This window comes from Varanus komodoensis, unplaced genomic scaffold (assembly GCF_004798865.1).
Source record: "Varanus komodoensis strain SLA01 unplaced genomic scaffold, ASM479886v1 scaffold52, whole genome shotgun sequence".
Lineage (NCBI taxonomy): Eukaryota > Metazoa > Chordata > Lepidosauria > Squamata > Varanidae > Varanus > Varanus komodoensis.
The window spans coordinates 832,035-851,645 of record NW_025336114.1 but is presented as its reverse complement, the minus strand read 5'-3'; the positions used below and the strand labels follow the sequence as shown (position 1 = coordinate 851,645).

The window sequence follows — 19,611 nt, the reverse complement described above, 5'->3', positions numbered from 1 at the left end:
ATGGTGAGATGTCTTGCATTTCTATTTAAATTCTAATTCTAATAATAAGAATGTCTGAATGTGCACCTATGTATGAAAAGTGTATGTGGATAGCCAAATATCATGCAAAGCTGTGTCTTCTATTTTCCTCTTCTATTTACTCTTCTGGGGCAATGCATAAGTGCATTTTTTCTTACTGGATCCACACCATAAGCCAAGCAACTTGAATAGGGTGGCCACTTAGGCATTGCCAAAAAAGAGGAAAAATAAGGACACCAGTTTGCATATGCTGAATAAAATGCACAGATGCAAATAAATGTGTCGTTTAAATAGGAATACAAGACATCTCATCCTAGTGTGAGGAAAGACTGTGGCCTGGTGAGCTGAGCAGGGTGCCAAATGCTGCTACAGTCCAGGTCCATCTGTAGATGAACAACTTTTCGGCCCCAGATGGTCTTCTCTCTTTGGGAGCTTTATGTTTAAGCCAGACCCTTCAAATACTCAGCTGTCTCCAGTCACCCTAAGATACAGATATAAGGGATACATGAATGGAAGGCATAGAAAATCAAAATGTATCATTCCTGAAGTCCTTGGAACTCCCTCAGTTAATTCTAAGAGGAGAAACATTATGGTGAGTGTTTTAAAAAGGCATTAAAAGTCACAGTCTTTCAGGTTATAGTGATTTGTTAAGTAAAAGACTGCTATGTGAGTTTTAACAGCATTATCTCACAGCGTAATGGCTTGGTGAATGTGCCTTCCGGAATCTTCATGATCAAATATCATCCCCAGCAGTATTTATATCGCTGGCAGTAATGGTCACCATGCATAGATGGAACGCTGGCTCCCTCTAGGGGATCACTGTGATTTTTTTCTTATGTTCTTCAGAGCTTGTTACAGTGAGAGATGACATATGTTTCCCCCAGTCTAGTTCTGTGCTCCCCCTGCTGTAAGATCATTTATCCTGTAATTATATTGTCTTGCAGGCTCTTTGAGTATCGGGGACGGGTCTCTCCCATACCAAGGGTGGTTCCGGTGAAGCGTCCGCGAGTGACAATCCCTTTAGTAAGACGTGTAAAAGCAACACTCCCAGTTAAACTCTTTGCCCGCTCTGCTGCCATTGCAAACAGCTCTGCCAAATTAAAACGTAAGTGTCTATATCTATCCCAAAAATGTATCATTCATACTTGAAAGAACGCAAGGCCGCTTTCAATGTTGTGTCACATACTCACCATAGGTTATGGACAGATTTAAAGTGGAAGAAGGGTGACTGTATGTGTTTTATGCATTTCTTTCCTATAAAAGCATTTATACCCCACCTTCTGGCCTTTAAGCCAGTTTATGATCTCAGGAAATGGAATTGCAATTATTTTAACACTTACAACAACAAATTAGAGCAAGCATTAAAAACAGGACTAGATAAAAGTGAAACATAGAGCAGAAAGAAAATTTCATCAAGCTAAATACTTGGTAAAACATAAAAATGGTCACAGCTCACCCAAAAGTCACACTAGAGCTGGAGTTCAGAACTCCTTTGAGCCCGAGGGAGGGATTTCCTTTAGAGAGACTTTGCTCAGAGCCTCATTCCAGTGGTAGGTTGGGCCAAGAGCAAAAATGGCAGTGCTGATAGATAGATAGATAGATAGATAGATAGATAGATAGATAGATAGATAGATTCATGATTACTTTTAACACACACACACACCCTCCGTACAGATACCCAGGAAGAATACATGCCTCTCAGCATATTTTAGTTGTACAGCTCTTACCACTGGTAACTAAGCCTTAGGAAATAAATGTCCCAAAATTGCATGAGGAAAGAACACCACAAAAGCCAGGAAACCACCACATGACATCTCCTGAAAAGAGGCAACGTTGGTGGGAACTCTGAACAGGAGCACTCCACACAGGTTCCATGTGGATATACCAGCAGCTGCTATTCAGGTGCTAAGTTGTAATAGTGATGTCACCTAAACTGCTCCATTGGGGAAAAAGAGGACACTGTCAACAGGATCAATGGGAACCCAAAGTGTTGCAGAAGTAGAAAAAAAGAGAAAGAAAAAAGAGGAGAAAGAAAAAGACACCCAGCTCAATGAGAATTCAGCATATTCAGTGGTCAAAAATATTGACCATCTACTGGGGCAGAACAGAAATAAAATAGCAGAAGGCAAGCTAAGAATAAGGATTAGAAAAACAAGGTGTTCTGTTAAGATTCTGATGGTTGGAATGTGTTTAGAATGGGCAGAAATGGTGAGCTGTGCAGAAAACAGTACTTCAGGAAGGCTTTTCCAGAATTGCCCTATTTTCAATGGTATTTTACCCCTATATTAAGGTTAGGCATCTGCCCTATGGCAGGGTTAGGGTTAGAATAACGAGGTGTCTTGTTGAGATTTGGAAGGTTGCGATGTGTTTAGAATGGGCAGAAATGATGAATTGTGTTGGAAAAGGTACTCAAAGAAGACTTTTTCAAAATCGTTCCCTTTTCAATGTTATTGAAACACTATATTTGGGTTAGGTTTGTGCATTAGAGTAGGGTTAGGGTTAGCAAAATGAGGTTTCTTCTTCACAGCTCTGAACGGTTAATAGGACCCTGTCCTATACTGAATAGAGCAGCCTTATATTGTTATGACTGCTACTGAAATGTATATAAGAAAAATTCCTAAATCTCTTCTCATGATAATCACAACTTTGCTAAATATAGAAATGAAAGTTTTACTTCCAATTTCCTGTCTTTCAAGTGAAATGCAGTGAACTGCAGACAATTAAAACCGAACTGACACAGATCAAATCCAACATTGATGCTCTCCTGGGCAGATTGGAGCAAATTGCTGAACAACAGAAAACATCAACAGGTCAGTTGGCTGTCTACAAAGGTGCCCATCATTTAGGCCATGATATGGGAATGCAGGTGCAGGGAGAAAGCGAGTGCATGCTACCAACCAACCTAAATGGGATGACAGGCTGCACTGAGTGTTTCTTTTGCAGCTGTCCTTCAGGAGCGGGTCCCACTCTCCTGTTCCAGTAATTGTTTCTAGAGCATCTAAATGGTGTCAATATGTTGCATTTTTATCATAAAAGCAGTGACAGCAGGGCTCAAGGGAACAGAAATAGATGGTTTCAAAAGACCACCAGCTTTCCACAAGACAATGAGAGTGTTGATTTTGTTTGGTTTTATCCTTGCAATGATGCCTTCATGAGCCAGAGTATCACTAGGGTGAGACCATGGTAAGCATTTCTAGCTAGTCACAGATCTTAAAGTGAGTCAACCAACTTCATGATTTTGGATGTGTGCCCACTGAGTAGTTACAGCAGAAATAGCTACTTCTGCAACAAGAAAATAATCACAGTAAGCATTTTAAAAAACCATCATATGCCATTTCCTCACCTTTCCTAACCTTTCCTCAGAGGTGGGTTTTAATAACACCTGCAAAAGGTGGTTTTGCTTCGAGTCACTAAAGAAGGAACAAGGGAAGCTGGTGATTCCGATGCCAGTGGAATTATTTACTCATTTCAGCTTTTATTCTGAGCTTTATAGGATCTGTCCATGGTGCTGCAATCCATCCCCAGAATAGGTCACACACCATGGATAGCTGCTATAAGTCTCAATATAGAAGCTGCAAAGGATACCACTGACACAGAGTAACAGCAACATCCAAACCATTGGAACTCACTTCCAGCCCACCAGTTTTTGCCCTATGAGCTGCCTTTCTCTAGCACTAAACACTAAATGAAGATAGTCTGCCTCTATCTTCATGAAGAGATGGAGAAAGAAATCAGGTGATATCAGTGGGCGGGACCTCTGAAGGGAAAGACAGCATTTCCAATGTTATCTTTCCCTACAGTGTCTCCCAGGAAGTAAGATGTCCCCAGAACAGTTCTCTACCCCCATAGTAAGCACTTGGAGCTACTCCAGTCCCCTTTTATAAAACCACATGGAGACCGCCACCCCTTAAACCCTTATTAGGAGATCATGCTTGCTTCTGTCCCATCTCACAAAATTACCTAGGACAGTTACATCCTGCTAAGCTTAAACCCCTAAGCTCTCCATCACTCATCCAGGTTGCTCCCATAATTTCTCCTCTCTCTCCCATGGGATAAGAAATAAAATCTATCATGCAGGGAGATTCCCAAACCATTCTTTAATGTGAGCAACTCTTAAATAGGTAGAAGCACAACAGGAATGAGGTGAGATCTCTTGGGGCTGGTCAACACCTGACATGCTTGGGCAGCTATTAGGCTGCAGAATCCTGGCAGGGCCACTGCTGGCATCTGTCCTGGTGTGGGGAGGGGGATCCTTTGATTTTCTTTTCTGGACAGCTGTTCCAAGCAGCTGGATTTAGCTGCCATTTTACTTCCCTCCAATGCAACCCAGCATAGCATCCCTCAGGATCATTATGGGAGGATAAAACAGCAGCTCACCACTGCCCAATGTTTCCTGGGAGTTCTCCTGTGACCCTTGTCACTAACAGGTAAATGGCACTGAGAAGGCCTTCCTGCTGAGGAGCCTGGGGACACCACAGAGCATTTTGCCCAGGGCCCCTTCAAACCTGGAGCATCGCTAGAATCATTCTCTCTCCCCCCCCACCTCCCCCTCTTTGCTTTGTGTGTGTTGTGCATGCATGTCCTTTGCATCTTCTCCAGAAGTTAGAAAGAAAGCAGATGGAAACAAAAGTGAGATTTCCCAAGAAGACACAGCATCAGAGGCAGAAATGAACACAGAGGAGCCACTAAACGGGGAAGAGGGAGAAGAAGAAGGCCTTGTGCAAGATGATTGTGAAGATGAATTGGTAAGAAAACACAGGAAAACACTCTCCCACTTGAACGAATTCCTCAGCCTGGTGCTATTTTAACTGCTCATATTTCTGAGAAAAGCGATTTTCTCTTCCTTCGCCTGCTCCTAGAATAAATAGGCATTTGTAACGTTGCAACCTGTGCAGCTCTTTGAGAGGGGGGTTGTCCAGGAGGCACAAGGCATAGTGCTGCTATCGAATGAGATCTGCCCTTCCAAGTTCACCTTGCAACACATCCAGGTTGTCTTAACTGTCAGTCTCTTACTAATCAAAATTGCTTTGATCCAAGAAAATTTCTCCTCAAAAATATGACGGTTTGCATAAACGGCAAGGAAACATACCGTAGCCCTCATGACAGACAGTTGGAGACAGAGCTGTGCAAAATTTCAGTCAAACCCCTCCACAAACACACACACACAAACAATCCCTTTTCTCTTTTTTTTCTTCTCACTTTCTTTCAGGAGAATAGCCATTACACAGATGCGGAGGACTCCAGCCTACAGTAACCAGGTAAATTTAAGAGCGTGTAAAATCCTTTAATGAAATGTCACAGTCAGGAGACCCAGATCCTGCTGTCTGGATGAATTATGCTGACACAAAAGATTAGATATAAGATAGATTTGCATGCCTAAATTCAATCGTACAACTTTTTTCTTTCATTTGTCAAATCATTTGTCCTGATTTTTGTTTTTGGTGTACACTCCCACCCACAGCTCTTTTGCCGTGGCCTACAGAAAGAGGATTGCAGCAGATCTCACAAGCCACAGGAATGCAGAGAGAGAAGGAATTCGAAGAGTTAGCAGAAAATACTATGACATTCCCACACTTTTTTAAACCTTTTGGAAGTCAGCACTCTCCACCTTCCAGTAGATTTTAGACTGGAAACCAGGGCTGAGCAACATGCAGCCTGCAGGCTGTTAGAGGCACCCACCCGTGCTGCTCTGAATGCAGCAGTGAAACAATACTGGGCATGAAATGGCTGCATGGCCATTATGGAGCTCTAAAATATAGCTTTGGGGTATATTTTTTAGCACTGGCCCTGCAGAATAGGCAGCGCCCCTCAGTGCGTGGTTCACTTGAGATCCAGACTAATTGAAAATTGCCCCTTGCAGTTGCCTACCCATGTTGCAAACACTTAGTAAAAACATCACCCGTGTTCTCTGCTTTCTCTCTGCAACCATTACACTAGAATGAGCTCTTTTGTATAAATCACATTGCATTATTTAATAAGGGACTTGGTACCCTGCCTATCCACTATGAAAAAGGAGGCATTCTAGTTGGTTTCTATAGCCCAACCTTCCTCACAAGGTTGTTGTTGCTAGGATAAGATTGAGAGGAGGAGGACTATGCAAGTTGCCTTGAGTTCCTTGAAAGGGAAAAATAACATGAGATATGAATATAATAAATAAAAAATAACACTATTTGCATGCATCGCATGCTCTCCACACTTGAACTACAGCAATTCCTACAAAAAATGCTTCCTCACCACTGAACATGAACCACAGTGCTTTTAAGTCATTCATATGGCGCTTGTGTTAAAACCCTCTTTTTTTCCTCGTACCCCTCCATTTTAGCATGTTCAACACAGTGGCCATGAAAAGAGGGAGGACAGCAAGAGCTGAAACCCTGCTTGGCATGTTGACCCAGACAAGCATAACATGCAGGAGTGCTATCATCTCTGCCTGGCATTCGAGAAGGAGAACCATGGACCAATCTCTCCAAGCTGTTTTGTAGTACACAGCAAACTAGTCATCCCAGTGGATCCTCCTCATTGCCCACCCCCAAACAGCCCATCCTTGTCCTGCAGACTCGGAGCCCTGCTGCTGGTACAAGCATCACCTGTCCTTTGGCCTCCAATAACTAGACCATGGAAATGGTCTCCTGATGACAGATGAAGATTTGGATTTTTCTTTCTAGCACCAGGAAAAGAAAGAGAGGGGGGAGGGAGGGAGAAAGAAAGAAAGAACCAACATAAAGAGTCTTGTTCCTAAGACAGATGCGACAGTGATGTGCAATGTGAAGAGAAAGAAAACTATGTTGCCATGTGCAATTTGTGGTTTTGCTTTCGGAAGCCGGATCATGACCAGGACAACTAGGGGCATGGTGCCTCCTACTGGGCCACTTGCCTCCTTTGAATAGTGTCAAGGCAGAGCCACCTTACAGCTTTACAGAGTCTGCAACTTTCAAAACATGTCTTGATGTGCAGTGTGCCCTTTGGAAAGATGGACCAAGAACGTGGCTCTTGACAGATCATTCTGAAAGGAGTGACTAACCGTCTTCCTCCATGCAGTTTCCTAAGCATCAGGAAAGGTTAAGGCAGGTGGCAGGTCTCTGCTACAAAGGTAGGGGTGAGCACTGAGTACAGTTAGACTAGAAGATATAATAGGGGGCACCTATTAAACTCAAAATTTTCAGAAAGAGGGGTGAGACTGATCACTTTACAACCTAGCCAGTGCTCTTGTTGTTCACTGAAGTTCCATGAAATCATTTATTTGTTGTTCATAAAGATAAGGTCTGCCAAATCCAGTTCTAAAGGAAGGGAAAAGATGAGATGATCACGTGGCAGTGTAGATCCCCCGCCACCACCCACATCACATGACAACTGAAGCCAATAGCAGTGTGGGCGTGCATATTTCCAGTTTGTGATATAAGGAGTCTAAGATGAGGAGAAAATAAGGTTCTTCTCATTTTCATCTAAGGATCCCCTTTTAGCCCATTTACACTCACAAAGACAAAAGAGAAGCAAGTATGTTGTACTGTTATTGAACTGAAACATCCTGCAGAATTGCACTTTTCATTTGTTTGTTTGCAGTGTTCCTTTCTCTGTACAAACAACTCCAAGGTAGTTTGCTCCTAGTCATCAACTTCAGCCATAGATGATGCAATGTATGAAGAGCAATTCAGTCCTACAGACCGTCAAAACATGTTTAGGAAGAGAGAGAGCACTATTGTCTCAGCCATTTTTAAAGGACTTGATTCTACAAATTATGCAAAGGATTTCTGCTGGAAGACACACACCAGTTCCTGACACTGTGGAATTTCCTTTCCTTTGGATTTGTTAGATGAGAATCTTTGCTCTTGAAGCACAACATTTTACAATCAATTTCTTTGTTGACAATAATACCCATGGCAAGTAAATATAGGCAAGTGTTTTGTTCGTCCTCTCTTTTTTCTATTGCCCAATCTGTTGCCTCCTCCTGCAAAGTTTGGTGACTTTGTTATTTTGAGCTATTTTAGACCTGCTTTCTAGGCTTTTTGTTTTCCTAAGACCCAACTATGAGACTGAGGCATGGAAGAAGAGAGGGGGCTTTGTACATACAATCCTGTATAATAAAAGGAGGAAATTGATTCATCTTATACCATTGCATGTTTTCCTCATTCCAATATGCTATATATCATTGCTACCTTTGGAAAATTCTAATATGAACTGATTTCAGGCTAGGACTTCTTTACATAGGCTGTTATTCTTGCACACATTTCAATTAATAGAGAACCATGTCTCTGCCAGGGGTGTCAGAAGAAACTGTGAAAGGTTCAGAAAAGTTCAGATTTCTATAAATCCGACCTGCAGATTCCACAGCAAGCTACTTTTTTCCAAGTCACATGGACTTGTGGATTTGTTTTAATGCTGAGAGAGATCTGTTTTGATACAAATTAGTACACTCATGCAAATGAATATGAATTAACACAAGTGGAATGGAACTCTGGTTAAAACAACAAATCTGCTTTTGTCAATGAGCAGATGATGGAATGAAAGATCCCTGACAATCCTTAAATCACAGACAGAATGAATTTAACAAGATCCATACATTCCTAGATCCTAGAAAATGCAATGAACTGCAGTGCTGTGCTTGTTTTATTGGTGAAGTGTATGGGTCTAAATGCCTAAAGTAGCTTCATTGCAGAATTAGCTCTAACCAAGCAACTCTTTGGCACACGCACCTACCATCTGCATGACAAACGACTCTCCCCCACACTCAGCAAGAGTGCGGCCCACACAGACAGGAGTGAAATCAGTGTGTGTCACAGCGGAGCCAAATCCGGACCTTGAAAGAATTCAGCCAGAGGCTACCATGCTACTCCATGGGTATCCTCAGAAAACCTGTTTCCAGAACTCATTTGGGAGCAAGTTATCATTATGCGCTTGTGGGATCACTCAAAACAGTAAGTGGGGGAAATGATGCTGAAATTAGTTCGTACTTCTCAGTTTCTCATTCAGAACTGCCTGAATAAGGAACTGAAGTCCATGTACCCCCTGCACACCAAAAGGAGCCATGCAGCGCCCTTAAGCCCATCCACAATGCTAGAAGAAGGTAAATATCTAGAAACAGGGATGGGTGAGGATGTTGTTTCGGTTCATTTTTTATTTTTTATTTCATTTTAATTTACCATCTTTCATGAAGTTCTGCATATTTCAGACTTAGCAGGCTGAAATGCAGGAGCAAGTAAAACAGACAAATATATCCATCCTTACCTATCAGACAAAGGATGTAGTAAAGAGTAACTGCTCACTCCCCAGCCCTGCTCATTCTCTCACCTACAGCTGTCCCTTGGGGATCGAGGGAGGAGGTGGCAACGGTGAAGAGAAGGAGCACCAGTCACTAGATCTGGCCAAGCAGGGAAAAGTGAACCAGTGAACAGTTCTCTCTCTCTCTCTCTCTCTCTCTCTCTCTCTCTCTCTCTCTCTCTGTGTGTGTGTGTGTGTGTGTGTGTGTGTGTGTGTGTGACTTGCTCTGTCCTTAGTACAAAGTTGGGGGACTGGTGGGGATAGCATGATGGGGTGGGTGGAAACAGGAGTTCCAAGAAGTTATTCAACTCTGTGAGAAATCTTGTAGGAAGTGACCACAACATACCAGAGTTCTTGATTTTAAAGGAAGAAAAAATGGACTCTGGATATTGGGAAAGCTGATTTTAATAAACTCAGGGCAATTATAAGTAGGGTCATATGTCAAGTGACCCTAAGGAAAAAGGAGTCCAGGAAGGGTAGGAGTTTTGGGGGTTTTTTAAAGGAAATTTTCAAGGCACAATCACAAACAATTCCAACAAAAGAAAAGATAGCAGACAACATCAGAAGCCAATGTGGAGAGCTTCTTAGGCTGGATTCAGAGGTCTGACAAAGCAAATTTTGTCGTCAGGCTTGAGGTTCCCATTCTTGGCCAGAGACTTGTTGGTTGGTCCTATATCGAATGGAGAAGTGCACTGTTGGCAGATGGCATTTACCAACCACATTGGCAGAACACACACTTATGTTGCGAGAGACATCATTAGGTCCTAAAATAATGTTTTCAGAGCAGATATGGAGACAGAGTTGGCATCTCTATTCATTGCAGGATATGATTGTGTTTGTATCCTTCTTCTGTAGTTTGTTTTTCCTAGTTAACAGCAGCTTTAAGTTGGGTGAGATACGAACTACAGGAAGGACAGACCTCTCACCCAAGGCCTATGCAAAGGAGGTATCATTGTCCAAGTGGGGCTGTAGCTCATTGAACATCTGTAGGTTCACACAGCTTGATAAGCCGTGCTAGCCTCCATGTGGCCCCAGGGAATGATCAGGCATACAGTGAGTAGCAGGCACCCTCTGCTCCCTTCAGACCTCCCACAGGTGTCCTGGGGACACCACCGGAGCACCATGTTATCCCGTCCTTCCACTGCTGTGAGTCATTGCTTAAAAAAATCTACAGACCACAAAACCCGGCTTTCCAGCTGACTTTCACCATCCCCTGCTTCTACATATAATATATGCAGAGTCTGTATACCTATATACTTTGCTGCCCTTAGAAGTCCTCAGAAGTCTCACTTTAAAAAGGAAGCTTTCCTCTTAAAGCCATTGCTTAAAAGCCACAGCAATAGCAAAGTCAATGTGGTTTTAGCTGGGAGTTCAAGCTGAAAACTGGAGGCATGCTGTCATATCCTTGTCCAAATCTGTCCTATAATAAATGATTCCTAGGTACCAGCCCATCATTGTCTGTCTAATAGTAGTACTAACTTCTGCTAGGTTGCTTCTACCCTGCTGGGGCAATCATGAGAAATTCCTCAATTTGGAGGAAAATACAAAATCTAGCTGTTATTTGGATCCATCTATCTCTAAGCAAAATACACAGGATTTGTGTGATCCAGAGAACAGAATAGTTGTAGTAGTGATAGTCATTTCTATCTGCAGAACTGAAGATAAATTTAGGTGATGCCACTAGATAAAAATTCAAAAAGTGTCAGAGTTGTACACCCAGAGAATCTACACCAAGCATTTTTAATGGCATTATAATGCTTGACCATTGGGATGTCACCTGATGCTGACCCCAAAATGAATCCTCACATTATTTCTCCCATTACCTCCTGGATCTCTTTTGCCCAGTTATATCACAAGGTTTTATTAGGTACATATTCCAGCATGTGCTAAACTTGTGATACTGTTCTGGGACAGAGGAGTAACTTCACTAGGCTAATGAGTGGCACATCAATAAAACCGATGCAACTTGAAGAAGCTCAGCCAGACTTCAGCTTTTTAGCCTCTTTTGTCCACTCGCCCATTCACAGCCCTCTCTTCTCCCCACTTCCCCAGTGAAATAGACAACAAATGCTATCCTGCTTCCCCCTCCCCTCCCCTTTCAAGTTTCCCATGGCTTTTCATGCCTTCCCAGTTATCTCCCTTGTCTTATTGCCTCAGGGAATTACTAGCTCATCTGCTCAGAAGTCAATCACAATCTGTTCAATGGCCTTTCTCAGGGAATCTTAACTTCAGCTTGGAGCTTACTCATTTGAAAGTCAGCATGGGGCAGGGTCCACACTTTCTTGTTGCTGATAAAGGAATGGAGGTGACGATCCCATTGATTTCCTCCCATGGTGCTGGGGGTGGGGGGTAGCAAGCAGCACCACATAATCCCCCTCTTCTCTCCCAACCCCTTCTCTAATTCCGCGATGGTTTTTGAACAGCAGGTAAAGATGTCGATCTTTTTCCCTTAAACAACATATCCACTCCTTCATTCCTGCATCTAGTTAACTGATCTAAGAAATAAATGATAACAAAAGCAAATTAACCTTAAAAGGCCATTTCCCTGCACACATCAACTTTCCAACTCCTACTTTTCCTGCAATTGCAATTGTGTAACACATCACATTTTCAACAGTGGAAACTGTGCTGTATTCATTAGCATGTACCCCAACTGTTATAAATGTGTTTTGTATATATACTGTGGCAGTGCTCCAGCATAAAGAGGAGCAATTCCCAATTGGACTACTGTAACACGCTCGACATGGGGCTGCCCTTGAAGATGGTCCAGATACTTTAGTTGGACCGAAATAGAGCAGCCAGGCTTCTGACATGGACCGGTCCTTTACTATCTGCTTTACCTACAGTTAAGTCCAGGCCCAATTTAAGGTATCAATTAGTGATAAAACCCTAAATGGTTAGGCCCTAGGTAGCTGAAGGAGCATCTCCTTCCTTATACACCTGCCCACCCCCTAAGATCCAGGTCAGAGGTCCTTCTCCAAAAGCCCTAGCTGAAACTTAGAAGAGCGGCTATCCAGAATAGGGCCTTTTCTGCAGTGGAGCCCTGCTTTAGAACATGCTCCCCAGAACAGACGCTTTATTCATTTCGGTGCCAGGCCAACCCCTTTTATTTTCGCAGTATTTTAAGATCTGAATGTGGTTTTAATATTGGTTCTTATTAGATTTATGCCTTAATATATGCTGGGGTTTTTTGTCCTGAGACCCCTGTAAAGGATGGGGTAAAAATGTGTTAAATAAAATTCTAATAGAGATCCATCCAGAGATTTGGAATATGGAAGTGTCACAATCCTAACATTAAGACTGATGCAAGCACACTTAACATAGCAGTGAGTCTTACTTAACACAGTGAAACTGACTTGAGGAACACACATGAATCAGTCGGCACAGAAATTCTGTTCTTCATCTGCCATGCAACGATTATCTCATATTGCGTTTAAAGAATGACAATTTGGCAACGATGGTGACTAGTGTTATTTCAATGATGCTACTAGTTTGGTAGATCAGACAAATACTGTGGGCACACCATGACCTCTGCAACTGTTGACAAGGTCCACTACCGTATCATTGTTAGCAAACTGGCAAGAGGTGAGCTAGATGAAGCCCTGTCAGTGAGGGTGTTCAGGGATAGGCTGGACATGCAACGTGGTAGGCATGTCATCAGCGAAGCCGGCTGGAGCCGGGGTTCAGAGTAGAATGGCCCAAGAGGCCCCTTCTGACTCTGTTTCTATGAAGCATTATGTGGATTTGAAAGCTGATGGACCATGTCCAGAGTGCCTGCATCTCCCATGGCAGCCCTTTTCCAAGGATGCTCAGGTTTTAAATTATGAGATGTGCCCACAGCCCAAATACCTTGCCTACCCCTGCTATAAGGTATAGGGTCTTACCACTAGCAGGTAAAATCCATACATGCAGAGAGAGAAACACAAGTTTCTTAGGTTCACAACTCAATGTAGCAATTTCACATTCAGACACTGATCAGACCCTGCAAGTTTGCTGTATTATGCTTCCTTAGACAAATCTACTTGTTTTATATCCAGTTGAAAGACTTGAAACACAGTGTCTAGGATTTTGTATTTGTACACACAAGGACCAGGTGGTTAAAGAAAACCCTCATCTATGCAGAGAATTATATACATAACATTTTACATTTAACAAATGCTGTATGGGTTTCATAAGTGTCTGTGAAGATAACCACGATGCTATAGTAATGTTACACAAGAGGCACTGATCCTGGCTTTATTTGTTTTAAAAGATACATCCAACATTAGTTACAGTTCAGATGCTATTAAAAAGCATTTAGGAAACCTTTTACTGTTCTGAAGTAGCCTTTGGAGAGAAAGTAAAAATGGTTTGCTGACAAAACTGAAGTGTGTTAGTGCACATACAAATTAATATTTAAAAAGACTTCTTCCAGTGTTACACATGAGAAAGCAAGAACAGTCAACCCCAACTATTGTTTAACCAAGCAATACAACTACTTTGATTAACTTTAGTACTCTGCCTATGTGCCATCCCTTTATAGCCTCCCAACCACTTCCTATTTGTGAGTTCCCCACAGGCAGCTGATTTATCACTGTATAAATAAAATACTTGACTACATGAACCTTTGGGTTGACCAGCATATCTCTAAAGTTATCATTTATCTTCCGCTATCTTTTCCACTGGTAAGCTGAAAACCAAAGTCATGAAGAAATAGAGAAAAGACGCTCTTTCCCCAACCCATACAATTGTTCCAACTTTACTTGAAGCTTTACTTGAAAATAAGATTTGAAAATCCACAGCATTAAAAACCTCAGAATTTTATAACCCTCTCTTCTGCCTGCAAAGAACCCAAGGCGACTTACACAATTCCCCTCCTAATTTTGCCTTCACAACAATCCAGTTTGTTGAGGTTTAGGCTGAGAGTCAGTGACTGGTCCAAAGTCACCCAGTGAGCTTCACAGTCAAATGGGGATTTCAGTCCAGATCCCAGGCCAACACTTGTAACCAGTATGCAACACTTTGCTTTCAGAAAGTTAGTGAGAAATGTAAGCACAACCATGCTGGAGCAGATGAAAGGCCAAGACCAGCATCTTCTTTCCCACAGTGGCTAAGCAGATGCCCATAGGAATCCCATAATAGGAATCCCATAAATGGCACGTAAGAGCCTACCTACATACTTGCATGTGACCTTCTTTCCTTTGGCTATCCTAATCTCCCAGCATTCCATTTCACTATAGGATTCTAGGGTCTAGAATGCAATGACCAAACCTGCACACAGCATCCCAAGCCCAGGTGTACTGCCAGCTTTACTTCAATTCCATTTTTCCCCAGTTCCTAGTTCAATGTTTTTACTGAATTATTCCACAAGAACCCTTACTGTTCAGTCACTGCTAGCTCCAGTGTATATATGAAGCAACAGCCTTTTGCTTCCAAGTGCACCAGTTACCCTGAACCACATCCACCATTTTAATGCCTATTCGTTGAGTTTGGAAAGATGCTTTTGGAAATCCCATTTTGTTTTTACCAGCCTGCACTTGGTGTCACATCAGGAAAAACTGATCACCTTACAGTTCACCTTTACCTGTAGGTTACTTGTGAAAAAGAAAATCCAGAGCACAACCCTCTACAGTGAAAACCGTTTAATTCCTACTCTGATTCCTCTTAACTAGTCCCCAATATTTAAGAGATCTGTCCCTTTATACCATTACAGGAAAGTTTACTCAGGTGCTTATGGTGAGGGACTCTTGTTAAAAGCTGTTTGCACATTCAAGTGCACAGCAACTCCTATGCACAAGTGTATTAACACTGTCAAAAACTTTAAGTGAATTACCTCCTCAGTTACAAGCAAATACCAATTAAAATATAAAGAAGACCAAGCTGTTGTGGGGGTGAATATATCAATGCCCGATTCTGTTGCACACTACTGGGAAGGGAAAGATGTTATACCACATATCTTGCAGAAAGTAGAGGTTAGACTAGTGGAGATGAGGAAAGACACAGGATTAATTACCCTATAATAGGTGTGCTAATGTCTACAATTAATTTGGAACTGGATGCTTTCATTTAAATTCATTTCCACAAACTTAGTTTAACCTTATGATTTCATTTGAAGTTAACTCTCCAAATGCATAAGTGAAAGCTTGCAATGCAAAATTCTCATAGGTAAGGCAGTCATAAAATACATTTCAACTGCAACATTTTCCCCAAACTGTTCACATTAATTTGGCATCCTGATCAAATGATGTGTTTCATTAATGAACTGTACAGTTCAACTGCAGTGCACTTATGAAGAAGAGTCCCAGAATATGAAGAGGAGCTGATCATGGAGTGCCTTATCAGTTCTAGAAGTCAGCATAAAGAAGTGTGGGGCTGGAACAAATAATTAGAATATGGATGGAGGTATGCAGTCAAAATTATCTGTTTTTAATGACAGGATATTTTTATAATGTCATTCATTAACTGTTTCCCTCTATTCTTATAATATATTCAAGACAAAGTATCTCTGTATAACAAAAGAAAGTATCCAACCAGCACAAATGCTAATGTAAATAATGTTACACTAGCATAAATTACACTAGTGCAACACTCATAGCATTTGCTGGAACACCAATTTTCCAGGACAATAGTTTTTCACTAGCACAGCATAATAAACATTTGTAGTTGTGCCCCACTGCATATTGCCTAGTCATCTGATCATCTGAATTAGTTATGATGCTTGCATGTGTTCACAGTATTGTTGCCAAAGCAACTAACAAGAGTAACGAAGAAAAATTCAAATGAAAGAGTCACTGTTATAATAACTTTAATTCCTCTTGCATTTTACAGAGTTCTATGAACAGATTAAAAAGCACCTCCTTCCTCATCACACTTGACAGTTGGTAAAATATTCAGTTAGCAATGTCAAACAGCTTGAGGATCTGTAGCTTGCAAGAATTTTCACAGACCAACCCAAAGCCAAGCAGCTTTTACAATCTTGTTTTAATACATTGGAACTCCACTCAGGTTGTAAGCCTGTCCAGCCTTTTGTGCCCAGATCACTTTGAAAAATCCAGTGTCAACCAACCACCTAGTTAGCTTTGGCACGGAGCTGTGCTCTCTTGCCCGTGACAGCCTGGAAACCAGTTTTGATGCTGGCAACAGAGCAGCGTGAATGGCAGGTCTCACACTGCAAAAAATATAATCTGGTGTCCTTCTGCAAGATTGTGTCTGGCGACCGACATGTGTGACAGGTGACATATTCCTCTGGGGGGAACAATTAAACATGCTTTATTAGGAACAGATTAATTCTGATAGCTCACAAAAAAGTTCATGTATTCAACCAAGAAGATACTATAGTAGCATTTAAGCATCTTTTCAAAGCTAGCTATAAACTAACTGGACTATTTTCTGTGTCAACACATGCAAATCTTGTTCTTAGGCACCAAAGTTATAAAATATTTTGTGCATGTAGTACTTCCATGGTCAAATAGCTCTTCATATGCTCCACAAATAGGTTTCAAAGTTAATTATCCCATAAGCAACATTGACTGTTTATTTTTCTACTATGCAGCTCAACTTTAGTAAGAATGCACAAATAATACTTTAAATTGCACTTACTGCATACCATTTCAGAATTTGGAACTCAGTTCGTCTATCACTTTTGTGTCACTATTCATTAAATATATAAAGCTCCCTTATACCAACTCACATGATTGATCCATAGACAATCAGTAACCTTCCTGACTCTCAGGCAAACATCTTGCTCCCCACATGCTATTTTATTAAAATGTATGTCCTGCTCTTCCATTAAAAAAGTACTCAAGTCAACCAACAATAATCAAATACAAATCATTACTAAAACATGAAACAAATCAATTAAAAGCACATAAATGAAAACAGTACCCATCAGTTAAAACCTAATTTATCAAATAAGTCAGCTTAGCTGGCCAGAGAGCTTCAGTTGTGGGGCAGCATGGAAATGAAATAAACATTAATCACCAAAGTCCAATGAATGCACAATTGGGATGGAGATAGCCTGGCCCCTCTTAGCTGAGAGTTCCAGAACCTGAGAGCAGCCACCAAGAAAGCCATCAGTGACATTCTCAAATACGTGTCTAAGAATGGTGGGATAGGAAGAAGTCTTTCCTGAGAGCTTTAAAACTCAGAGAGTTTAAAAACTCATAATGGGAAAAGATGACCTTTCAAAAACCTGGCTGAACACTAGATAGGGTTTCACTGGTCATAGCCTACACTTTGAATGTGTAGCCTACACTTTGCCCAAAACCAAACCTACAGCCAGTTAAGTTGCCATAACCAGTATCCTATGTACCCAACAATGCCCTGATAGCCTAGCTGCAGCACTGTGAACCATCTGAAGTTTCCAAACACTTTTCAAACCCAATCTATTACTTGGTAGTGCTAGAAACTAAGACAGGGGAAATCCCACATGTAAATCATGCATTCTGCCACTGATTGTTCTACTGTCTGATAAGAAGAAGCCTACACACTTAAACTACATATCCTATGTCTGTGAGTTTTTGTATGAGAAACATCTATCAAACACTTTACCTAAAAAAAATAGCTGTAGGAAGCTATTCCACTGAAATGTAGAATGAGTATTTTGTTCTACCTGTGCCAAAGATATTCAAGGACCATCTCCTTCCTCAACTTGGATCTACTTACCCAAACACTCAAACCAGTAGAGAGAGATTCCCACCCTCCCAGCTTCTGGGCAGCTAGGTGTGCAATTTGTGGAGTGCCCTTTAGAACAGACACCTATTCCAAATACTACTTGACTTTTGGCAATCAGCAGGCACATAGTCAGTTCAGAGGACTTTCAGGAAAGCGCTGGCTGATTATTATAGTGCCACTCCTGCTGTGGTTTGTTCTCTTTTGAAGTGCTTATGATTTAAATAACAGGTTAAGAAGCTAGCAAAGCTAGACACTTTTCCAAGGATGAATAACATGCTCCTGTACAATATACTTACTGATATATCTTCTCAAGACATTTTCTATCTGTTTTTGCTGGAATCTTCCTTTGATTACAAGCTGGTTATTACCATCTATTGAGCCACTGATTTGAAAGAAAATTTTTATAAAGTTTAGAATAAAGTTAGAAAGAAATGGCATATAATGCAAAGAAATGTTTCCCTAATTATCATAACAAATGCAACAAAATGCTAAGATGATCTCCATCAGTATTGAGACCACATAATTTATAGCTCCCTTTTAAGGACAAAGTCATCATCAGAGTTATAACAGCTTTTTAGTCAAATAGGAACATCTAGCAACAGGATGGATAATTCAGAATCTGGAGGTTTGCAGTAATACAAAAAAGAATGTTAGAATAAGGCAGGAGAAACCTCATACAGCTCAACAAGGACTAAACATGCTTAGTAGGTACAGAATTTGCACTGAAAAACTAAATTAGGGAAGAGGAAACAAAGTATAGTATCATGGGAAAGAAGTAGGCAGAAGTAGAGCAATTGAGATGAGGGTCTGAGTGGCTGATGCTTTCCCTTTCTTTCTACTATAAATTGTTTTTGCTGGGGTTCAGGGAGGGAGGGAGGGACGGAAGGAAGGAAGGTAGATTAGCAGACATACAGGCCGAGCAGCTGAAAGAGAAGACAAAGAATACAGAGGATAATGGAAGAAGGTCAGTTACATTTCTGTGCTTCTTCCTCAGTTTCTCCCTTTCTTTCCTTCTCAGAACATAGAAAGCAAGAGGGCACAGGGGAAGAAACACAGATCTAAAAGAGGCAGAGAGTGCCATCTCATTAGACAGGTTAGTTTCTTTTTCACATTCCAAGGTCTTTTATTCTGGACAGAACTGAGAGCTAGTCATTAAAACCAAAATCAATCAAGAAATTCAAAATTTTAATGTTGCTGTTAATGGGCACCAATGTGACCATCCACACCCCCAAAATCCAGAAAGTTAGTAACAAAGGTGGGAGTTCCAGCTCTTTCTAAGGCTGGTCTTACTTAGAGTGACACATTTCAAGGTAGCCCTGCCAATGCAAGTTCCAACCAAATGCAGTTCATTTCCTCATATGCTAGGCTGAAAGAGGCTGGGACTCGGGAGGCATGGTTTGCAACAATCTGGCAGTGTTCTCCTGGATATTATGCTTCTACTACAGGCTTGGCTAAGCTACATATACAGCTTATGACAACCCTGCAATGTTCTCCTGTATGTTACCTAAATGCTGCAAGGAGGGTTAAGAAAGTACTATGCTACAACACTGCAGCATACTTTGTTGTTATGACAGATTTCCTTCTAGGCCAAATTCAGCATTCAGAGGCATGTGCAAGTCTCATGCCCCAGTGATCTGCACATGGACTCATTGTACCTTTACATATTCAAAAACCAAAAGATATTTT

At 41.4% G+C, this 19,611-nt stretch overlaps 2 protein-coding genes across 3 annotated transcripts in view; one reads left to right on the top strand and one right to left on the bottom strand.

The window, feature by feature from the left end:
* The window catches only part of RALY (RALY heterogeneous nuclear ribonucleoprotein), a 38,715-nt gene extending 29,963 nt beyond the window's left edge, over positions 1–8,752 (top strand). Inside the window, exons 4-6 of the mRNA XM_044447455.1 lie at positions 963–1,123; positions 2,715–2,828; positions 4,618–8,752. Coding sequence (XP_044303390.1) covers positions 963–1,123; positions 2,715–2,828; positions 4,618–4,826 — 484 coding nt within the window. The 3' untranslated portion in view covers positions 4,827–8,752. The remainder of the gene's footprint in view (positions 1–962; positions 1,124–2,714; positions 2,829–4,617) is intronic.
* Positions 1–19,611, bottom strand: part of EIF2S2 (eukaryotic translation initiation factor 2 subunit beta) — a 53,840-nt gene that overhangs the window by 21,319 nt on the left and 12,910 nt on the right. Inside the window, exons 8-9 of one of the 2 annotated variants that reach the window (XM_044447452.1) lie at positions 18,222–18,307; positions 16,041–16,497 (exon numbers count right to left, since the gene is read on the bottom strand). In XM_044447452.1, coding sequence (XP_044303387.1) covers positions 16,322–16,497; positions 18,222–18,307 — 262 coding nt within the window. In that variant the 3' untranslated portion in view covers positions 16,041–16,321. Of the gene's footprint in view, positions 1–16,040; positions 16,498–18,221; positions 18,308–19,611 lie in introns of those variants that run through there. The other variant, XM_044447453.1, reaches the window with a different exon arrangement.